Consider the following 25,417-nt stretch of genomic DNA (forward strand, 5'->3'; position numbering starts at 1 on the left):
ATAATCATACGTGACAATAAAGCTGACTTAACATATTCGGCTCTTCGCGATATTGTGTTGTAGCGTTAATTTATGACAGACAATATATCGACGTGCGCGCGTGCCCATTCACCATTCTACGTCATAGGAGTTACAACAAATAATATAATGTAAATTGGTTACGGAACAATTATAGTATACTATATAACACTACTTTATCAAAATGTATTTAATATTTAAGTGACATTCAATTATTCAATACATATGTATGCCCAAGATTTATTCCGCCCGATCATAAACTTGTTAAGAATGCTAATAGATTTTCAAAATGTAACGAGCCGTGTTTAATAGCTTGCAATACTAGATATTTAACTGCCTTCATAAAATCTGCGCTAACGTAGCGTATAACTAGAGAAATATAAATATGGTTATTTCGTAATGATGTTGTCTTAATAATATTTAACATGACACATGTCATAGCAATTTCGTCATACTCTTCTACCACTTTCTTCCTTCTAAAAATTTTAAACATACATACAGGTGAACTACTTTTTATTGCAGGGCTCTTGAGCAACATATTAAAAGTACTAATTATCTTAACAGTCTGGTGCTACAGGAGTCTCTTGATATTAAAGGATCGAGATTCTTGCACGTTTTGCCAGACTCTGTTCTCAGGCAATACACTTGGTCTTGGAATTCTACCATCGTTTACGACTTAATTGATCGTGCACCAAGATCGACCAACCGATACCAATGAAATCTAATTATCCGTACCAACTTTTATCGCTCAATTTTATCGCGAACATTTTATTGCTCGCCATAATGATTATTTCGCTTTCTGAAATTCTCTTTCCAAAATTTACGTGAAAATCACCGCGCATTACAGTAACGCTGATTTAGAGCCTCTTTCACTGGGACACAGGTGGCCCAACCTTCGTCGACCGACTACTTCCACTCGAGGTTGGCTAAACGCAGCGAGCAATTTACGAAGATACGTAGACTTAATGACGCGAGTTTGATGACACCTTCGCGTATAAGAAGTTCAGATGAAAATTCGTACGCGCGTCACGCACGACCGCCCGTCGAAAATGTGTTTTACAACGTTACATTCATCGCCCGGAATCTTGACGTTATGCTACGTGACTTGTAATTATATATCAAACGTGACACTTGTCATCGGTCTCACTTGTGCTTTTAACGGCAATTACGTTCGTTCTATGTAGAATTTCGAATGGAAATTGTTTTATAAACGTTCAGCCTAGATATTAAATTTCCGTGATAAATGTTCGATATACATCGAAACAGAACATTAACTTGTACTTTAAAAAAGTTATCAGAGATAGACTACAATGATCGTATCGTAAGGTAAACGTCGATATACGAGAGATAATAGAAACACGTAAATGAACAAATACGTTTATGTTACACGTCACGAGAAAAATGCCAATAATATATCAATATCAAAAACTGGCACAGAAATCTGAAAAAAGCTTCGCCAGGTGCGATAACAGAAGCAAACTTCAAACCAAACAGTATCGACATTTCCCGCTCTACCCAAATCTTTTTATGACTAGATCGAATTATATACATCATCGAAAAACACCGTAAACAACGAGTATCGGACTATCTCGTTCCAAAAGTGACAGAAATAACGCTTGCATTCGAGCAGCGCGTTCACGAAAATAGAAAAGCCAGGATATTCTAGTATTCAACAAAACGGGGAGCAATATCTAGCTTTACCGAACTAAAAACAGTTGGAACAAATAATTTGTCTTGCGCTTTGATGTTCAGAGGGCACAGAAAAAAAACTAAACAAGCGCATTTCAACTATTTACTTTTCCAATTTCTCCGTGTTGCAGGCTGTGTGCACAGAGCCTTTTTGTAAATAATTAAGTTTATGGACTTGAAAAAGATGTCCTTTGTAGTTACGTTCGATTCAACGGTTCCCGTTTCTTGCCGATAACGCTTTTACGTGCTATTCGATACCATCAAAGGTTAAAAATTTCGCTTTTACAATTTGCTTTTACAGTTTACTTTTACAGAATACTCGAAACACCTAGAAAGAGACAAACGTAATTAATATACGTGATTTCAATTATTTTAAAGCTTGCCTGGCCACCTCGCGCAATTAATATTAACGAAATTAAACCACAAGTTACGGGTATTAATAAATATCCTTGCTTAAAATTAAGAGGTTTGATAGTGAAATAAATGAAATCTTACAAATTATACATTATCTGATTATCTTATTTGACGCAAAAATTATAAAATCGTAAAGAAAAAAGACATCTGATAGTGACAAGATATTGTTCTCGTATCGTCAGTATCCGATACACGAAATCTCGATTCATCGAACATAAATAATATCGAGAACGCGGCGGAACATCGTCCGGAATTTAATGTGGCGTTTAAATCATATTTCGCGCGCGAGGAATTTTCTTCTACATTCGGTTTCTACTACGTGGCAAAAGTTCGTATTTGCATATTTATTACTTGAAGGGATATTAGGTTAATGGGAGTTTGATTTTATTGTTTGTCGATTGAGGGTTCATCGGTAAAAGGGCGTTTGTATTATGTGGATCCGACGTTGATTTACTTTGCCGAACCACGTTGAATACTTAATACGATCAGTTTTGTGGTATACTTTCACTCCCGAAGATGAAACATTACTTGCGAACCGCGTGTTCGAGATGCTTTAAACGGGTCATAAATTCTATACAACTGTAGAAGATTAAGTTCGATATATTAAATCATTTTGTAATCTGGAATTAATACAGAGAATACGTTCCTTGGCGCGTTAAAGAAGATCGGATTTATATATAGAGATAATTTCGTGGAAGCGAATTCAATTTTAATTAGTCCTCTTGGTAATTAATTGAACTGTTCACGAGTCTAATTAAATTCTACTTCATGGTTTTGGATGTAAGTAATTTTATTTTAAAATGGCATTCTATCGTTTCAGTGGTATTTCACTCAATCCAAATAGCTAATTCTCAATTAATCACTAATATTCGGCTTCCTCTTACAAGATCATCTTTCATCCCCTGCAATTGAAAACCAAAAATATCAGAACAAATCTATAGACCTTCGACGAAGCTACTTTGACAAAATGTTAAGTATTCTTCTCTAAAGCAATGTAAATTAAATATAAAATACCTAAACGAGGTTGAAATAGTTGTCTTAAAAAAGTTCTGCGTATAATTCAATATTTTTATCACTATATAGAAAAAGAAAATTGAAGGAATAAAATGAAGTTGACGCACAAAAGAGTAATTAATCCTAATTTTATCACATTTCTCTCCATAATTTCAAGTAATGATAGATATCATTGCATCAAAAACAGAGACAATAATTAGCTCGTTAAAATTAACAAACGGAAGATTAAATTCACGCGCGAGGAGCACCAAGAGCATTAAACCGTCCATCTTTCGACCACGTGATAATAATGACAGCGTATTAAAGAAATACCAAGACAGTTACAAACCGTGGTCAGTCTTTCGAGGCGCGAACATATCGTCGAGCGTAAGTATACGTTATTCCAGTTGTGCTCGTTCGTTTTCTTCGCTTCGTTGCAGCTCGACACGGCCCTGTTAATTCTAGCACAATATTTAAGTAGAGCTTCGTGGCCGGACATACATCAGCCGAATGAATCTTGTCTAGTTTCGCGCTAAAAGAATGTTCTTTAGTTTCATTCATTTGCCTGCGACACCACTTTTCGGGAAGTTTGTTGTATGTCAAAAGGATATCCATTAAACGATCATTAATGTTTCAAAGGGAAATTAAAAAGTAACATTTCTATCGTGTACCGCTCGTCGGAGCTCACGCGAAACGAATGTACAAACAAAATTTCATTCTGCATACTGCGACGTTTCCTCTCGTCACGATGCTGCTTGGTCCATTCTGCAAGGTAGAGCTATAGTACGATCATATAATGAAATGCCTTGAATTTTTCAAACGTATGTGGCTTGCTCGACATTTTTTATTATGATAAAATAAGAATGGATTTAATATCGTAGGAATTTCTAGTAACTGAATAAAATATTTAATTTCGTATTCTAGAAAAGTATATTACAATTCTATGTCTATTGCTAAAATTATAAAAAATTCACGAAAATACTAACACGGTTCAGAAATATATTTTCCAAGAAAATATTTATCTACTTTTTTTATTGCATTAAGACCTACGTTTAGTTTGTGATGTTAACACAACAAAGATCAGAATTTTTATCTACTTATCACGTTCGTCCACTAAAATGAGGAACTTTTATAGATTTCCAATGACAGAAGAAATCAAAGACGCGGAGAAACCAAGATAATCCATATTTTTAATTTTTCGTATGAAAGTAATTTTAAAATCTTATACTTTATGTATATATTTCAATTAAATACCAGCGCACCTACCTTAAAAAAAGCTGCTTTTTATTCTAAACTAAAACAAAGTAGCTCTATACAAAACCGTGTTTTTCCAATCGCGAGTTTCTTCTTGGGATCGTAACGATGTTCATCAGCGCGTCTTGTTCAAACGACAAAAACGGTACTCGCGTTTCTCGAGCCTTTGTACGGCTTACGCAGCGTGTTCGTCGCGAGAGACGGACGCGTAAGTAAGTGCACGTTGCCCGTGAAGAAAAGAGGCGCGCAAGGAGGCAAAGGGAACTGTCCCGACCACGATGTCGCCTCGATTGTTCTTCCCACCTGGCAGAGGGCTGGAAAAAAACAGCAAAACACCGCTAACAATGCTAGAAATTCCGACGACACAATGCGCCAAATGCCGGGTTGCTCGTTCGAGGAACGACAAGAACCAACGACAGCTTAGAATCGTTTGACCACCATCGATGACGCTCGATCTGGCTTCCGTGATTTCTCTGCTCTGAGAAAATGTCTTCATTACGATATAAAAGGAATGTCTGGGGTCTTAGAATTATTTAATGTTTGGTTCGATAAATGAGTGATTTAGTAGATAACAACACTAATTATTAAAGCGTTAATCTTTATGCAATTTCGTATTTTTATGAATGCGATTAAAGAAACGGAATCTAAGTAGAAATTTGCTACACTCATCGCATATCAAAATAAACGTTTTACTTCTGGTATTTTATACATTTTTGAATAGTATCTACATTCCGTACATTTCTTAGATCTTTAAATATCCTATGAATGCATAAACATTAGATAACGAATATCTATTTATGAATGAGTATTTATAGCATAATTAGTTGCGTTAGTTAATAGAATATGTGGCGAAAGGTGGAATTTACCATTGCAAAGTGGCAGAGTTACGTAAAATAAATTCAGGTCAAGCATGTCGATCGATATCGAAGGTACTCTAATAAAAAAAGTCAATTCACAAATAGTATTAACATCTTACATAATTCAATTCTACCTCTCTTGGTGGAATCTTTACAGATCATTTTATTGGAAGTTCACTTCCAATAATCTAATAACTTGCGCAATGTAGATAAAAGGGAGAAATCTACGGTGCACTTAATCTTTCAAATTCAAAAACTTTGTAGCTCCAAAAATACTTGGAACGCAAACATCTAATGTAATTCCCCCAATTCAGGTAATCATTAAAATAATACGTTTAAACTCTCCGTCGATTAAAAATTGCAAAATTCCAGAACCATCTCTTTCAGGGGGTTGTACTATTTTCTTTAATTCCGCTGTTGCTCACCATTTTAAATCGTAAAAGCTTCGAATTAATACGAAAGAAGAACGTAAATAAAATATCATCGATTGCGTGTGGCCTTTCGTTTTCTTCGAGTGGGATCGATAGATCGTCCAATATTGCAAAACGCGGACGTGGAACGGCGGTGCGCGCGGAACGTAGTCGAACGAAACGACTTTCGAGGGGAATAAAAACATCGCGTTTGTCGATAGAGGTAATTTAGGGCGGGTGCGCGCACGATCGTTATGCTCGGTATAATTCACGAGCTGCTACGAATATACCCAGCCTTGTGCACCACTCGTCGGCTAAATTGGATTTTTGCCGTGTCGATGGGTATGAGAGAGGCCTCCTTCCCTGTCCAATTCCTCGCGCGTTCACGTCACCGGAACTCTCTCGTTCCATCGACATCGTCCCGTCGACGTATCGCCACCGATAATTACTTTATAACGCCGGCGTTACTAATGAGATGTTCGATCAGATGAATCGTTTAATTCGTTTATCCGACGAGTAGCTTAGTATTTATCGAGCTAGTCCTTGATTCGCAACGATGATGAGGCTACTTTATCAGAATTGAATTTAATAAGTTAACTTGATTTACAGTTTACGAAAATTAGAAAGGAAAACCTACAGTGTAAGCGGAAATAAAGGAAGATGATTTCGTTGAGGTTTTTAATAGTTTAGATTAAAGACTGGAAAATGGAGAGATCAGAGCAAGCAGTCAGAGAGCGAAGCAATAGGAATAAGCGGAATGAGAATAATTTGACAAGGAATAAAAAGAAAATATATTGAACATTTTTTAAACTTGTAGGAAATCTATAAATTGTTCTACTCGCGAAATTTCAATCCGCGATCTTCAGCGACCTGCTCGAATGATTTAATTAATTTGCTCGAGTCTGGATGGAAGGAAGAAACACGCGCGACGTGTAGTTCTCATTAATTTGCAACGAGAATATTTCGTATTGAGTTCTTTCTCGTAAAAGAGGAACTGAGGGTTACATTCCGACGTCGGTTGTCCGCGGAAATTCTTCGAATGCCAGTCGTAATGGATCACCGGTCTTATCGTGGTGAGTGCTGCGAATCGTGGCGGACCTTTTGCCTCTGAGACAGTAACTCGCCACAGCTTGAGAAAAAGAGAACACGTCCCAGCTACCCAACTGGGGAAAAGGTGGTGAGGTCAACCGTTTCCGGATACCGATTCATCTACTTGAAATTACGCGGTCTGACCGCGCGACGTTTCCCTTTGCTTTGCGAGACACCGTGCTCGTAAAAGACAGACCTGAACGCGTTTCGGAGTCAAATATAGAGAGTTTGCTATAATTGAAATTTTACGGAAATGTAATATACGTATATTGTTACACTTTTTTGTATGAAAATGTATGATAAACAGAAAATGTGGTTAGACAGAGTTAGTTGAACATCATTAATTAAAAAAGAATACTATAAAATATATAAAATAACAACTATGTCTTTAGTTGTAAAGTGTATTTCTATATCCTAGAATATAAAATCAGTAGATTGAGCAACATCGTATTCCACCGTACATGTTTCGATCATAATATAAGTCACTAAGTGTTCAATCACGATATAAGTCCATAGTCTTCGATCATAATTTGAGTCTACAAATCTTCATAATGTATTATGTACTTCCATATTCGCTTGTATGGTATATCTTTGATATCAATCTTGTCTGATCAGTAGACTGTGTAACGTATTATTCCACGTCTGCGAGTCTGAAACGCATTTGCCTAATCTACTTATTCTGTAGACATCACTCGAAGGACACGTGCGAAAATTCTTTCTTCGTTTAAAAGATGGATGTATGTCACAGAGACGCGTAATGTTATTCCACTACATTGACTATTATTGCGGATGTTTATGTAAATTGATATCCTTGCATACGTAACTAGAAAACTGAAACCTAATCTTTAGACATTTCGCACATTTTTGCATATCATATGCGCATTCAGCGCAGTTCTGTATAAACATTTACAGTATTATTATTAAACCATGTTCATGCAAATTTATAATTTTATAAATCCAATAACAGAAATGGAATCAAACGAGAGAATTGTTTCAATGATTAAATCTCTTGCGTGTATATTTATATTCTCTAAAAAGCGTGAACACCCATAATCTATATTTATTACCACACATTAAACGACCGAAATACGAAAAAATAAAACAATTCACTCGTTCGAATTTTTCAAGTTACGTTCCTTAGAAAGTCGAGAGAAAGAAAGAGAGAGGGAGACAGAGTCACGATATTCCAAGATCGAGCTTTGAGTCGCATATAGTTGATGTAGTCCGAACAACGAGAGTAATATGGGCACGTATGCACAGGTGCATGTGTATAGGACGCTTTATTAATGGACTAACGCCGCCAGAGCCGCGGGCGACAAAGTGGACAGCGGCGTGCGGAATAATGCGTTAGCTCGTTTACTGGAAAACGCGCGCCTCTCCGCTCCATCCCGCGCAAACTAGGTGCGCCAGTTTTCTATGGTGATCGGAGTTTAACTGCATTTTCCTCGCGGTGGCGACCGGGTAAACCGCGTCATGGCAAATTTAGTCTATCGTCCGGCGACGTCGTTCGCTCGCAACGAACCGTCTAACGGACGAGTGAATCCGCAGCCGACTAACGACCGTGTTCATACGGGTGTGCGGGATCTACGCGCCGCTCCAATTTCGCCGATGTAATCTTCCGTATCTGTGAAATCAACGGCCGCTCGTGACAAACCTGATTTAGGTTTGATTTAACCATGCGCGTGAAGATACCTGGTGGGTATAGGCTTTTGAATGGTTTCGGAAATTTGATGATTGATATTGTTATATTGGGAGATTGTATGATTGTTTATGATCGTTGCCTTTTATCCCTTTATTTGTTATTTGTTTGTTAACGTGGTTGCAAATAGAAGAGGTACGTTCGTAGGTATGTGACCAAAGTTTACTTTAGGATGAATAGTAATGTAGAATGGATGTGAATAGAAGACTGTAAACTATAATAATCGTGTAGATAACAGAACATCTTTTATGAAGAGCTTTATACAAATTTTCTCATGAAATCGTAATATGTTGAACTAATATACGACAGGAGGCAATAAAGTATTAAAATTGTGTACGCACGAGTGCAATAGTAAACTCATCTTCTTATTGCTGTGCCTTATTTAATCACTTTACTCTTACACCAACTCTTTCACTCTCTATGTTTATAAATTCCCTCGTCAATAAATCATACAACGTAAATGTCACGTTCTAATTCAGTTTCGAAAGGCTACAATTAAAAAGTAATACAAACGATATCATAACTTGATTAACAGCCAAACCCACGTGAATTTCATCGCCAAAGACTAGAAAACAAACTTGCGTACACATTGGGAAACATGTGATAGATGCGTAATCAAACACGACAGGAGGCAATCACTCTCAGGTGAAAAGAACGTCACGATTGCTCGGCGAACGGTTCTCGTTAAACTCGCGAACGATTCTAACGATCTTGCTACAACGAATATCCTCCATTGCGGCCCACGAGAACGCCAGCTACAGTCGCGAGATTTGTCAGTCGAGGAACTGCACCAATACCGCGAACGACGTTACGATCGGTCGTGTTTCAAACACGAAGGCAATACACCAGCACAACTTATGAATATTTACACCGGTTGAATATGCATACCACTGACAATGTATTATTTTTGCTCGACGGGGGATCGATACAACCCCCGCGCGACACACATTCGACCGCGCACCGACTCCCGCCATTTGATACAGTCTCGCGCAACAGAGAACTACATAAGTAGGCGGGTTACCTGGTCACGTATACGGGGTGAACTCATTCGATTTGATGCCTCTTGTTAAAATTAGCGGTTCTTGAAGAGTTGGGCGGTATAAAATCGTACAATTTTAAAGGAGACAGCGTGAATTAAAATTTTATAGAGAGACGGTTTTAAGTCACCAACTATTTTTCTGATTCCGCTGCATTAAATTTAGCTCGACGACTTTTGCCGATTTTATTGGTTTTTTGAGAAGATTTATGGTATAAAAATTATGCTATTTTAGAAGTGAAGAAATGGATTTGAAATTTTTATAAGAGTAAGTACTTTGAAACTTTGAAGGTAAAGTTGAACTATTTCGCAAATTTTATTATGACAATTCGATTTGTGATAGATTTTTCCACGAGATTAACTTTACTGCGATAACATTTATATTTCGATCCTGTTCTCGTACAAATTCCTTCGCAAGAATTGAAGACAAAATATTTCCAAAAAATTTCTCTACGTGTTCTTCCTCCCGTTTCAATATCACGCAGATATTTTCGTGGCATATCAATCCCGGACGATAACGATATTGAAGTAAAATCGTCACGGAACATTCGAACGAGCTCACCGTGTATAAGCTTATTCGCAAAGAGAGCACCGAGGCCACAGGGTGCAGAGCGAGAGAGCGCTGCGCGCACGACCGCATTCTGTTCCGGTGAACGATGGAAACTCGTCGATCGTGACTAAAACGTGGACGATGGCCACTGTATTTTTTTCAACCTCCTACCGGTGTATTTTATCGCGCGAAATGTACAACTGGAATCGAAACGTCACGACTCGATTTATGGCTGTGCATCGACCGACAGTCGTTCTCCGCGAATCTAACCGCCGACTAGTCATTAGCAAATAGATCGCGACTAAAGAAAAAAGGGAGAAAAGAAGGGAAGAAAAAAGTAAGCGGGTTTGCTAGCGATAGTGATCAGCGCTGCGTATCGTTCGCATCGCGTTTATATCAATTAGGCTCTTTCCCTGACAGAAAGATAGGAAGAAGGGTGAAAGGGATGAGTTGACACGACGAGATTTTAGCAGATATTTTCAGTCGGCTGCGCTTCAAGTAATCCGGACTGGTCTCAACCTTTCCTGGGGCTCGTTCCAGAAAATGGCGCGTTTAAACTGCAAATGAAAAATAAGAAGATCCGACGAGCAATCTCGGATTAGACGTCTAGCGACTGTCTTGCAGGAAACAACGCGAAGGACAGATTCCGTCCAAGAAGGTTTTTCAAGCACTCTGGTGTAATTGTTCTTGAAGTATAGAATCGTTTTAGGCTTTTTAGAATGAGATTAAAGCTGTACCTCTGTTTGTATTTTATAAATATAAGCTTCTACTTATGAATACGAAACAAAAAGAACTTCGTTCTGTTTTCTCTTTCTAACTTGGAACTGAAATTCAGAATCAGGTTGCCATTGTTAAAAGAATAAAGGAGAATAAGAAAACTAAATACGTAATGTTTAAGCAAAGTATAAGCAAACTCTTCTTTCTTAAATGTCTCTCGAATTTCAGTCACGTTTATATCGTCGTCTGTACACTCAACGAGAGCAAATAAACTACAGCTCCTATTTGATGTTTACTAGTTTAACACAACCGTAGACCAAAATGCGAGTGAAAATACAGAATTTAAAAGCTTAAGCTGGATACACAAGCCCTTGTTCTCCTTTATTTAAGAGCAGTTTATCAAATATGTTAACTCATAAAACAGTAACACATAAACAAAGATGCTCTTTTAACAATACCAGAAGACAAAAGGAACGCACACGTTACTTTAATTCCATTTCGTCCTTTCATAAAATTAGTCGCAATCGGTCTGAAAAAGGACCGCGAGAAGCTTGTTGCAGAGTTAAGTGGCCGAAGAACGCGGTTCAATCGAGAAGGATCAACTATTAAGCAGGATGACGTGCTATTTCTCGAGTCGGTTTTCGCGGTGAAAGGAGACCGCGGTAGGAATTTAATGCGCGACCAGGCTTGGACCGGGAAAAAAGGGACCCGTTGCGAGTCCCATAATTCAATTAAACCCACTGCGTCGGTATTTAATGGGCCGCGACGCTGTAACTTCGTTTTGGACTGGTGCCACGGAACATCGGCTTTCGCCTGTCCGATGTAAAAGCGCTGCACAACGGGCGTGTATTCCCCTTCGTCCGTATTTTTTCTCCTCTCTCTCTCTCTCTCTCTCACTCGTTTTTCTCTGTTCTTTCTTCTTCTTCCCCTTCGTTTCTTCGTTCATTTTCTTCCTGCTTTTCTTTCGTTTCTTTTGATCGATCAATAGCGGCACAAAGCAAGCAGGAAAGGAACAAAATAGACGAACCAAGCAAAGCGGAAAAGAGACATGTCCCGCGGACGTACGGCGTACGGCGTACGGCTCGTCCGTTTCGAAGAATAAATTGGAACACGGTTGCGACAAACTCCACAGCCCGACTTTAAAGTAAACTATTGTTGCCCTCGAATCTACTTTCGGGCATCGAACGGAATTCCCATCTACGAAAACACGAACCCTCTGAGGCGAAAACACGATTCGTTCGACTCGATTTCTCGCTGGATACGGGATCCAACCTTCCCACTGACCTGTTGCGAATTAGTCGAATTAGTTTTTTTCTAGTGAGTAATAGAATGTAGTGTAGCAAAGAAATAGGGGATACTATTAAGTTTCAGTTCAATTTGGTGATTTAAAAAATTTCGTAATTTTCTGTATTTATTTTTAAATTACTCTTAGAACTTAAGGATTTAAGATTATCAGAGGAAGCTAAATTTATGCAACTTTTATTTATACTATTTTATTGCATGGTTCTAAGTGTATCAATCTTGTTAACGGGAAAGCGAAAAAATTGTAAACATAGTTTTAAAAAATTAAACTCAAATTTGATTGCGCGATAGATACTGTCGTATATCAGAAATCTTATATTAAAAGGAAAAAGATAGTTTGCAACATTACACCCGCAGGAGTGAAGGAACACAAAGAAACGTTGTTACAAGTTTCTTTTCCCTAAGATGCATTCACGAACTTCGTACAATCGTGAAACTGTCAAATTCCGAACGGAGAAACTTGGGAACTAACCGAATTGAACGCATTACACAAAAGTTGTCGCCTAAAAGCATGCGAGAACTTGAGTAACATTTTCATGGAGCGTTCGAACGGGGAACTATCGACCATTTCCAACGGTACATGAGAAGAATTTCGCGCGTGAAATTTCAAAGTCGGGAAGAAATGAATTTAAATTGGCCGTTGGTGCGACGGAAATGCCTGGGGGAAAAGTTGCCGGCGAAAAAAAAAGGTTAATATGCAAACGACAGGTTCGACAGCCGGATGGTTTAATGCGGCGGGTGCTCGTCAAAAGGCGAGTGAAAATTTAAATAAACGTTTACGTCGACACGCCGATTGATTTTCTGTTCCTCGTTTAAAATTCAAATTTTCCATTAACGAACATCTCGTAAAAGAACAGGCATTTGTTTTAGCGAAATAAACGGTAGCTGAGAAACCTTTATTGCAATGACTAGCGGATGTATACAAATTTGGAATTAAAACATTAAAGACCGATAATAGACGAGTACGGCACAAATATCACAAAATGAAATCCACTCGTCTCAATGCATTTCTCAAATAATGTTTCTCAATTTCGGAGGAAGAAATTATGTCAGAATATTCTATGATTATAGAATATTCTATAATTCAAGAAACGTATGGTGAAAGAAATTGGAACACCATGTACGCAATATAGAGGAGCGGAATGTGAAATTGTTCTATGGAAACTACTTTACAGAAAGCTAATGAATATCGAGTTTAAATCGAGTACGATTAATTTATGGGTACACGAAGAACCCGGTTGCTGAAAGCTGTCGGTTCTTGTCCAGCAGCAACTTTTCCATGCCAATATATTTGCGTTATCGCGCGGGATTGGAGTTAATCGGATGAAAAAGTTAAATATTGTCGTACCACGCTACCGGCCGTTAATATTCCTCCTCCTGCTTAATTTTCGCGTTTAGCACTTTTAGCAGGTCGCGTGTCAGAGCAGTGGATTTGCAACTTTCCTTTTCGTGTCGGGAAAATCGTTGTGGAAATAATGCGGAACAACGAGAGGTCAGGAAGTTTAACGAATGCAGAGAAAGCTACACGTGTTATCTTGATCGAATTTATTTCAATGAATTAATGCCAGAATTACGGTTATTGTGTATGGGTATTGATTTTAACAGCCCATTGAAATTATGCAAATATTCATTAACCTCGGGATAAAATAAATACCATATAACTTTAAAAGAACTGATCTCGAAATCCTTAAAAATTCTTCGCTTTAGAAAAACCTGACCTTCTTCATATTACGTATTTCATATTTTCTACATTTCTGAAAATAACAGAATTAATCAAAACGACCGAACTTAGTAGTAGAATTATTAAGTAGAACTATTAAGTAGAAGTATTCACCTTCGTTGTCGATGGAGAAGATCCCAATGCCGTCGCCGCCCCTAATGGTGTATCCAATCCTGGAGTCTCCTCCTAGCGGATCCGCGTCCTTAGCGCGCACAGTGGTCACTAAAGTCCCGATTGGTTGATTTTCAAATACACTCGCGGACACGACGAAATCATCGAACACCGGCGCGTGTAGATTCTCGTTTACGTCGACCATTTCTATGATAACCATTGTCTCGGAGGATAAGGATGGTTCACCTCTGTCCTTCGCTACAATCGTCAACGTATGCACTTGGCGCTCCTCGAAGTCTAAGCTTTGGGTAGTCCTAATAGTGCCGGACATTTTATCAACTTTGAAGTAGCCCTCGCTCTCCATGGCGTCAGACAGGAAGTACTCGATGTCGCCACCGGATGCCTCGTCGGGATCGGTCGCGTCCACGACCGCCACGACCGTCCATATCGGTACGTCTTCTCGAATTTTCACCGTGTACGTGGACAACGCGAAACTGGGTGCATTGTCGTTCACGTCGTCGACCGTCACCCTGACCAAAGCGTCCGAGTACAATGGCGGTGAGTCGGTCCCTTTGCCACCGTTATCCTGCGCTCGTATTCTTAGCTCGTAGATCTCCTGTCGTTCCCTGTCCAATCTGCCGAAAACGGTCAGCACGCCCGTCACCGGATCTACACGAAAATCGTTCGTCTCGGTCACCAGGGAATAAGTGACGCGCGCGTTCTCCCCGAGATCCGCGTCAGTCGCGTTCGCCCGCCACACGTTCGTTCCATTCAGTGCAGTCTCTGAAATCCTGAAGCTTGCCAGGGACTTCTCGAATTTCGGAGCGTTGTCGTTCACGTCGAGAATTGTGACCGGGAGCATCTTCGACGCAGACTTCTGTGGCTTGCCCAGATCGTACACGCTGATGTTCAGAAAATACTCGCTCTCGCGTTCCCTATCCAGGTAGCCTATGACGTTCAAATCGCCGGTGTCAGGATCGATACCGAATACCGAGTCGCGATCACCGCTGGATATGCAAAACACTAATTTCCCATTGTAGTCCAAGTCCCTGTCTCTGGCACGTATCTTGACGAGGGTCGTTCCTATCTTTACCGATTCGTTGGCTTTTATTTCGCTAGGGAAATCGACGAACTCGGGCGCGTGAATGTTCTCGCCGTATCTGCTTGGCGTCAAAGCATATTCGTCGTCTTTGGAAGGCATGTTGTTTCTCTCTGCGGCGGCGATGGCTTCCGTTAATCTTCGAGCGACCCCCGTGTCACGACACTCGAAGGCGCCGCTCTGATCCGTTAGAATTCTTCCCTGCGAGCCTAGGTTCCGTTTTGCATTTACCAGGTGCATGTGTACGGGATTCACGTCCGCGAAGTGTGATCCATCCGTGGCCGTGACGTTGACCATTCGCTCGGTAACCTTGACATCGGACAAGTCGCAAGCCACGGATAGTACGCCGCTGGCCGAGTCCAGGGCGAAGCAGCCGTCCTCGTTGCCAGAGACAATGCGATAACTGATGATGTTGCCGGCGTCGAAGTCGATGGCCGAGACGGTGATGATTTCGGAGCCGATGGGTACGTATCGAGGCACGTGGCCGGTACAGTCGATTCGCTCGAACTGCGGTCTGTTATCATTCACGTCGCGCACCTTCACGTGCAGCTGCATCTCTGCCTGTCGCCGATATGGCAAGCCCCAGTCACTGACCCGCACATGCAACAAGTACTCCCTCTTCATGGTCTCGTAGTCAAGCACCTGCTTGGTCTTCACGATGCCGGAGAAATGGTCGATCTCGAACGGCACCTTCTGGATATTGTCGATGCTGTACGAGATGTAGGCGTTCTCGCCGGAGTCACGATCCTTCGCGGTGATCTTCACGACCGATGTGCCGGCTGGCTCGTTCTCGTCGATCCACACCTCCATCTCCGACTGCTCGAACGTCGGATCGTTGTCGTTCGTGTCGACCACATTGATCTTAACCTTGGCGGACGACTGTTTCCTCGTTCCAGCGTTCCCTTGATCCACCGCGGAGACTGTCAACGTATAAAACGCCTTCTTCTCCGCGTCCAAGTTCACCGCGGTGTATAGCATTCCCGTCTCCGCGTTCACATAGAATTCTCCACCTTCGTTACCGCCCACGATCTCCAGGAACACCAACGCGTTCTTCCCCTCGTCAGCATCAGTCACCTTCAGTCTGATCACCGGCGTGTTGATGGGAGCAGTCTCGGGCACCTTCACCTCGTAGATTTCTCGACTGAACACTGGTGCGTTGTCGTTCAGATCGGCCAGATGGACGGGCACAAATTTGTAGCTGTAACGTTGCGGAACGCCCCGATCTGTTGCACGGAGTGTCAAATTGTAACCCTGAACCGCTGTCTCCCGATCCAGCAGATGTAGCACCTCGATATTGTATTCGCCCGAATGTGGTCCACCGGCTGGCCGTACCCTAAAGTGACCGGCTGGGTCACCGCCCACGATGTCCAGACTCGCGATTTGACCGTGAATACCTTCGTCGTTGTCGACCACCCGAACGATCGCGTAGATATCGGCATTCGATTGTTCTACAATATCTGGCAGGTGGTGCACGTAGATTTCGGGTGAGTGTAAATTGACTTGACGAACTCTAATGGTCACCTTGGCTGTGCTGGCTCTTCTGGTCCCTCCGCTGCGGTAAAGGGCTCCACGGTCCTTTGCTAACACCACCAACTCGTGAAGTGCTCGCTCCGAGTATCTGGATGAAAATACGTAATAATAAATTACTTTCGAAGAGTTGAGCATCAGTTTGTTGGGGATTTGATTTGAATTCTTTGACTGTTCGATTAATAGAAGTTTTTAGGCTAGCGGTAATTCGATTTGGTTACGTTTTATGGTTTAGTATGACCAATCTATAGATAATTGAGCAATTACGATCTAACCCCACTTATTTCATTACATTTGAAGATAAAATAGTTCAAATAACTGGATGGCTTGAAGTTTCCGTAATAGCAGTTCGTTAATTTCCCTTGCCCATAGCTTTTCGTTCAAATAACCAGAGTTTACATTGGAATAACTGAATTCAAATATACCTTCATTCGTAATATGAGTAGAATTGCAAAATCTTACATAATTGAAGCCATTTGGATTTACATAGCACGAATTCAGAAATCCAGTAAATTAGGCAATGAGAAGAATGTTCCGCCAATTAGAGGTCAGATAAATGGAGTATTATCGTAGAAACGAATTTATACGGATGCCGTGTACCATTGATTCTGAAATAACTCTGTTGCAAGGTTTTATATAAAAGTCAATTTTTCAACTTCAAAGCTGACACGCTTCCAAACTGCGATCGCTTATTTCAGAGGCATTTCCTGTATACTTCATGATTCAATATTCATGCTTGGAAAATAATATCCCGTCGTAAGCAAGAAGTTCGAGTATCAATCAAGATCATGGAAAAATTAGAAAAATGATTTGTTCGTTAGTACGTTCACATTCTCCTTACGCATTCGGCATAACATTGTATCAAAAGAAAAAAAGGAAAAATAAGAACCCATCCAAGTACATGACAAGATCCGCCTAAAGCATCGCAAGGCATCGTAAACGATCAGGCAAACGAGTATCTCGAGGCGTGGACCGACGATCCTCAAGCTCATCAAACGAAACACGAGAATTCTATTACGCGGACCTACCTGAGCGGCCTGGTGAGCGTTATTACCCCACTGACCGGGTGAACGGCGAACTGATCGGTCTCCTCGGCGAAGCTATAATAAATCTCGCCGTTCCTGCCGAGATCGGCGTCCTCGGCTATTACCCTGAGTATGCTGCGATGCAGAGGCGTGTCCTCTGTGATGGTTGCCTCGTACTCGGTCGGATAGAACAGCGGGTTTAGGTCATTCGTGTCCAAGATGGTCACTACGACCGTGGTATCCGCCTCCATGATAGTCACCCGGTTTTTTCCGTCGCCTTTATTCAAGGTGGCGCGCACCTCGAGCACGTAACGGTCTTTTCGTTCGCGGTTCAACACGTCAACGTTACCGGTTCGAGTCCGAATCAACAGGAAACAAAAATCACCGACGGTGCGTTCTTCGGCCTTGAAGAACTTGTCGCGGTCGCCGCTCATTATGCGGAAACGAATGTCGAGATTGGAGTCGGGCGACGCGAGTTTGATGCCCATTCTTTCCTCGGGCACCACGTACGTCTTGCCGATCGAATTCTCCGGAATCGACACATTGTACAACGGCAGAGTGAAGCGGAACTTGTGACCTGGAGGGAAGGGAAAGTCTTCGGTGAACGACGCGGACGTGGATGTCGGTAGCGTCGGAGAGAACGATCTGGCGTTCGAGCTACTGATGCTGCTGCTGCTACTGGCTGACGATGAAAACGTGGTCGACGCGAAAGGGTCGGAAGACGGGGAACCCGCTGTGGCCGCGAACAGCCACAGCCACAACCATGGCCAGGCGAGCAGCACGCGCTGCTTCATCCTCCTCATCGTCGTGTCGCTAGCTCATCGTCAGCGGTTTTTGCCAGTGAAATCCGTCGTTTCCCTGGCTGGACGAGGGAACCGTGGCTCCGTGGTCTGAGCTTTCCGTCCTTGTTGAACTGGCCGAACCTGTGAACAGAAAATAATATGGTGGTTAGAATCGGGCACGTCCTTTACGTCGTTCGCCTCTAGCCGAACCAAACCAGAGGATCGATTCGAGAGAAAAGCTCGGATGAAGTGGCAGTCGCTGCGCTAAATCCGGGTTATCCTTGACGACAGCTATTGGCTTCCGCTCGATCGAGCATGATGAGTAGATGGTTTACCCGAAGGGGTTAAGGAAAGGGCTATTGACAGCGAAGGGTAAGAGTTTATATCGTTTGTGATGGGGTTCGAGCGGCTCGATCGATGCACGCGTTGCGGAACAACGAATCTTGTAACGTAGCCAAATGGAACTTTTACGTGTAAGTACAGGTATCTCATGACAAATTAATGACTATTATCGTCCACTTTAATTGTACTGTAGATTAGATTAAAGGAGTAATAATAATAAATTTCAAAATATTTTTCGAAGCAATCTCTATGAAGATAAACTGAATCCTTCCGAGGTTTCACCGGACACAAAAAGTAAAGATCGCGGTTTAACCAGCAGTCTGACAAGGTACAAGAGGTTCTGTTAACTAAATACGTGGTACGATTGGCTTCCCTACAAATGTGACAGAATCGATCCGCCCGAGGGTGTAGCAGACAAGTTGTTTCACGGGAATGCAAACGATGGCAGACAACGTAAACGATTCATTGGAAATTCTAATTGTAAATTTAGTTCTAGGATTAATACGAGTTCGATACGTGAGTTCGATTAATGCTCGGCGAGAGCACGATATAATGCGTTCGTGGCAGACTTGTCACGACTATCGATTTGTCGTTTCGCTTAATAAATTTATCAAACTTTGATTTTGCCATGCGATAATTTTTTGGAAGCATGCGTAACCGGAGCCAGAATTCAATAGTCGGACGATAATTGACGTCAATTGGAAACGCGTATCCAGAAACGAGGATTGTTAAAAGCGTGGAAAATAACGCTCAATTTCGAGCGATATCCGCGGCTATTAAGCGCGATGAAAAGTAAATCTGATGCACAACCGATGCCACTGCGTTCAATTACGCACAAACGATCTATCGTCAACTTAATTCGCGTATTATTTTTTTTTTCTTTTTTTGCTATTTGCTTTTCACTTTTATAGAGCTCGTACGTTTGCTTTTAGATGGACAAGATACATACGCGCCATTTAAGATTATAAACATCTTTTAACGTCGTTTAATGCGTTTAATTGTTTTTCTGAGTTATAAAGGAATAATTGAATTGGTAGAACCACATGTATATTTTAATAACAAAACTTTCATATCTATCTTTGAATGACTTTAAAGTTTTACTGAGTTGCAGTAGAAGCACTTGAAATAGAATAGAAACACTAAAGATATCTCTGTTCCTGTTAATTCATAATTGGTCGTTCTAGACAACGAAGTATAATAATTTTATTGTTTCTTGTCCCACTTTATTCTTCTCTTAAATTGAATGTCATTCAATTCATATTTGATTAGCAACTTCCTTCATTTTAATAATTAACAACAATAATGCACAAACGAGACACATAATGTGGTTGGATTTAAATTAGGAAACTTTTCAGTTCTCACTTCCATATCTATAAAAGCAATACAATTCAAGATCTAAACTTTTGTGACTAAATTTTGCTTTTTTCCCATTCAATCTACGACTTTCCATTTCGAGATTAATTGATCGGACTTGTACATCACAATTACGCTCTTACAGAGTCGGCAAATTTCAGTGAAGTGTCATACCATTGCACAAACATTTTCACCCAAATTCTAGCAGGGCCAGCGAATATTTCGACCGTGACAGTTTCAGTAGTCGAGTTTGATAACAATGCAAAACGTCGGATCCGATAACAGGTGCCGCGATTTTGCCTATCTTCGAACGTTCCACGACCAAGCTCTCGATCGGCGCTCGCACTCTTCAATCTGTAGTTCCTCCCTGGCACGCAACGTATCCAATAGGGACGATCCGACTGATCGATATATTCGGCTACGGCAAAGCTCCGGAAATACGATATCGATATATCGATTGGTGAAAAAGCAGTGAAATGCGTTCTGTTTCGAATATAAACAAATGAAGTAGGCTCTCGTGTTGCCGACTATTTACTTCATTCGTATCGATTGGTGTACGAATTTTTTGGAAACGATGATGAAGCACAGGCTTCTCTCCGACTATTGCCGAACGTTTCCAAGTATGACATTTTGCCTGTTAAATTTTCAAGCTCTCGAATTTCCAAGTTGTCAATCTTTTTAACTTTCGAATTTTCGAATGTTTAAAATTTCAAATATTTAAATATTCCAATTGTCTAGAACATTGAAACTTACAACTTTCGAACTTCGATCATTCTCTTATAATGAATAAATGAACGATAACTCTTCGTCACTACTTCTGCAAACAGTGATAATAATTTTTTTACATTTCCATGTAACTTGCTTCCTATATTGTGTCTTGAAAGAGACTCTCGTCAGAAACCCGGCGTATCTTTCACTCTCTAAAGCTCTTCTCTGTTCTTCAAATTAACACAAGCCTTTATTTCCGCATAACCGCAAAGAGCAACCGGTTAATACGCGATCGCAGCATAACCAAGAGCAGTTTTCAACTTCAAAGCGCGCGCCTAGACAACTGAAAGACGCTGGTAAGGCGCCGTACACTGGAATCTTTTTTCCCCCCTTTCATCTTGTTTCTTTGCTAAATCTCCGGGCAGGCTCTAACCAACGTTTTCCTCCACAGAACATAAAAGTCGGACCTGCTAACGGTGCGTTTAGCCTTGTCGAGGAAAAACGTTCGAGACAAACCGGCTAATTATCGCGGTGTGTTTCCACGCCGCTCGCCAGGTTTCTTGCACGGTGTAAAATCGACGAGATTATCAGTACAGTTACTACAATAAATAGCATCGTGTTACGGCGCGCGCCGCTACTCATAAACAGCGTAACCGCTGACTGTCTAGAATGTTTAAAATTATTCGCCAACATCTGGTCAAATTTGCATGTAACGACGAACAAAGTTAGTTTAATAAATTAACATTCACAGTGTATAATTAATTTTGTCACTTATTATTGAAAAACATCTATCAATTTAAAGAGAAAAAAAGATTCTTTAATATCTGACTTCTTGGGTGCATTTTCTATGTTAAAAGTACATGCATATATACAGGGTGGCTGGTAACTGGTGGTACAGGCGGAAAGGGGGTGATTCTACTCGAAAAAAGAAGCCGAAAATATAGAACAAAAATTTTTCGTTTGAGACTTTGTTTGAGAGAAAATCGACTTTGAATTTTCGCTCGGTACGCGTGCGGTACGTTAGAACGGATTTCACTGTAGATCGTTGTCTCGATGGAAAAATTAAAAAAAAAAAAAATAAAAAAAATAAAAAAAAAATTTTTATTCTATATTTTCGACTTCTTTTTTCGCGTAGAATCACCCCCTTTCCGCCTGTACCACCAGTTACCAACCACCCTATATGTGTGCGTGTGTGTGTATTTTATCGTCGATCCTCACGGCAAGAGAAAATAAATTTTAATGACACGTAGATAAAGCCGAATTCTGCAGCGTACGTCTTATTATTATTATTATTAGTATTATTATTGTGGTATGCGTGGGAATAAAAATAAAACCAGTTTCCTACTTCGATAATTGCAAAATACGAAGAAAGTATTCGGCATTAGATAAACTATTCGCCGAAATATACCATTTTATACGTATTTATGCAGTTAAGTACGCTAGGTAAACACATATATTTACACGTTAAACAACGAACAGGGAAATTATTCGCAGAAATATACGGACAGGTAATTCAAATGAACTCAAATTTAAAAAATTGTAATACCAGTCGCAAACACTTAGTTACTTGAAAACGATTGAATTACACGTGAGATAAGTTCAGACAACTTTAAACGTTTACGTGTTCGTAGCTGTAGTCGTATCTATCCATACTACAAGAAACGGTCGCGAATTGCTTGTTCGACCAGTGGATAGGTGACTTTAGATTCCATAAACGAGCTCGCTAAACTCCCGCAGAGACATATTCGCTTTACTCCTCGCACTTTCCAAAGAGGAAACGAACCTGTCCACCGGCACAAACAGACCATGATTCGAGTTGTTTCAGATAAAAATCGCCAAAACGACGGTGTATATTTTTAGGCATTCTCGAGATTTCCACGTTACAAGACGAGAACGGAGAATAGCGAGCGCGCCAGGTTGGCGCCGCTCAGCCATTCACGTTTCGTTCTCGGCAAGACGACCAACCAACCTTGAACCAACCTTCCGAGACAACCTTGCTCGCCCGTTTTCCACACCTGCTTATGAGAATGGCCTGTACCGAGAACCAACATTTCGCATCGTTCATTTCGATTCGTCAAAGCGGCATCGTACGTGCTAGCGATACGAAATGTTCAGCGAGCGACGTGTTAAGTTGCTGCAGGATCCGATGACGGAGGGCGTGGTATACACAGATAGTTGCAAAACACCTATGGGATTTATTATGAGCTTTGCTTGACTCTTGTATATTGCTGAGACGAGCGTTACGGTGAAACTATTGAACATGGGAATGTCAAAACATTTTCTTTCTCCCGTTTCATAGTTCTGAATAATGGTATGTGCAGTTTTACTGTAAGAAATAAATCTTAGAAATTTATTATTTAAGAAGAAATCGCTATACCTAATATTGTATTTAGTATTTCAATAAGAATTTGATAGATAGCCAAATTTCGTTTTACATTCAGTCGATCTAAACAACGAACGAGGATAGTCAAAACATCTTGTAGTTTTTTTTATATAGAATTTGTATTCTTTAACTTACATTTATTATCCGATGGAATATATTGTTTTATTTCTAATGGTACTAATTTTTCCACGTCTAAACCCAGAAGCCAATTTGCAAAAATTAATCTCATAAAAGACGGAAAATGCTAGACGAAAGAAGAGAGGAAAATACGAATACAAGACACAATCGTACAATATTGCAGAAAATAAAAATTCAAGAAGAAAATAGGAACTTGGTTCGCATACTAAAAAGAAGTCTAATATACTTTAACCGAACATCTCCCAAGAACTGCAGCAGCATCTTTCCCAAGAAATGCATCGCACACGTAATATGGCACGTTTGAAAACAGGTATTAAATGAAATACCTCGTACCTTGGGTTCCGACGAAACACTTTAACGCCATTTTAAACGGCCTTCACTCTACCGAACGCCAGAGGAGTTCATCCACCCTCCAGTGATTTACCTTGAACCATTTATCAGGAGGAACGTTTTCTTCGTGTTGGCGTGTTCCAATTCGTAAGGTGGCCTCGTGAACGCGGCGAGGAGGCACGATAAGAGTTCCGATGAGACAATGCTTTTACCAAGGCGACGAAAACGAGACTGGTCCCGCGGGATGTCAGCTGGCAAAATAAATTTTCGCGTCACGTCGCTGAAAAGAAACGGAGACGCGCGACTGATCCCGATACATCAACGGCGAGCTAAGTCTGCCGGGAAGTGAATTCATGTTTCAAACCGAGCTTAGCGCCGACGAGAAATGCCATGTCGTTGCGATATGACAGCGATGATGTTCTGCCATTCAGCACGTTTATACTTCTAATGATGCAACACGAGCGATCGTGTGATTCTGCTGATGGAAATATTAGATACAGTGCAGATGATATGATTTTGCAACGTTGACGACGCTGTACGATTTAGGAATTAGATAATTCATAGAAAATAACTTTCCGTATTAATGAATATACTTGTAATAGACATTAGATAAAATGTTCTATCTACTATATCAAAATCTAAGAAAATCGAAGTTTTCAGCATCTTCTTTGCACCGTCTATGTTTTCCTTTGGCCAATCAAAACTATCTAGTTATTATTTTGTAAAACGCTGCATTAAAAAATAAGGAATACGAGAACTTTAAATATTTCAACATATCTGGAGAATTGAATAAATTAATAAATTAAATTTAAATAAAACGTTTTAATTGGAGATAACGTAAATTTGTGTTAAGACGAAGGCCAAAGAGAAAAAGTGGCAAAGTTTCAGGTGATTTCTAATCGCGATCAAAGAATCGGCAGAGGACGAATGAAAACAATGGTAGACCGGACCACGGTCGGTATTTTGGTTGTACGATACGAGCGACCGCATTCGTTAACGGAACGACCGGTGGAGGAATCAGACAGAGCGTGGAATTAATTTCTTTGAGCTTCGGCAAACGTCGTCCATCGGGGACCGACCATTTCTCTGAAACGTGCACGGTACGGTGTAAAAATAAAAGAGGAAACTAACCGTTCTGTCGGTATTTCGCGAGAGCCACGCGTATGACTCGGAATAAATCCGATTAACAGGTGGACGCTTGTATATCTAGTTGTCGATGCGAACGATGACGCTGTCAGATTAGTACGACAACGTTTTCAGTGATACTAGAAGCACGATATTGAGGCAGTAGAAGCTTGTTTCGATACGTTCTGTAACCAATGTCTTAATTCCTTGTTTATTTTTCCCATGTCGTCTTCGTTGATCATTCTCCGCTGCTTTGAAAGCTAGCATTTGTTTGAATCGATAAGGAATTTTATGGAATGCCTGTTGAATTTTAATAGCGTAAGAAACGAAGAACCGCAACATTTATCTCGCCTTTCAGCTGTACTTTCAAATTCTAAAGCCAACAACTTTCAACACAAAATCTTTGTAATAGATTAAAATCATTATTTCTTTGTAATTTAATATTCTCCGGCATGTACAGAATTTTAAATGAAACAAACATTACATTACGATACATTATCTCGTTCCAATAAAAAATAAAAAATTCATCGGCTAACAAATAAGAACAAATCGTCGAATATCACTTGATAATCAGGTACGACGAAACAATAAATCTTGTTAAAAATATGCATAGAATCAAGAAAATTATACGCAGTCAAGACAATTCCTGGCATAAGTTTAAACTTGAAATCATTGAAATCCTAATTAAAATTGAGAAAGAATCGCACCTAGCAACGCTTTCGCTGTCATTTTTGTTAAAACGATAG

At 40.4% G+C, this 25,417-nt stretch overlaps 1 protein-coding gene across 8 annotated transcripts in view; it reads right to left on the reverse strand.

The window, feature by feature from the left end:
- The window catches only part of kug (FAT atypical cadherin kugelei), a 501,386-nt gene that overhangs the window by 322,453 nt on the left and 153,516 nt on the right, over positions 1 to 25,417 (reverse strand). For all 8 annotated transcript variants that reach the window (XM_069132177.1, XM_069132176.1, XM_069132174.1 and 5 more), the window contains 2 exons: positions 17,514 to 18,433; positions 13,863 to 16,576 (listed from right to left, as the gene is read on the reverse strand). In XM_069132177.1, the coding sequence (XP_068988278.1) occupies positions 13,863 to 16,576; positions 17,514 to 18,313 (3,514 nt within the window). In that variant the 5' untranslated portion in view covers positions 18,314 to 18,433. The remainder of the gene's footprint in view (positions 1 to 13,862; positions 16,577 to 17,513; positions 18,434 to 25,417) is intronic.

Source organism: Bombus flavifrons, chromosome 2, assembly GCF_040668555.2.
Source record: "Bombus flavifrons isolate JBK064 chromosome 2, iyBomFlav1_principal, whole genome shotgun sequence".
Lineage (NCBI taxonomy): Eukaryota > Metazoa > Arthropoda > Insecta > Hymenoptera > Apidae > Bombus > Bombus flavifrons.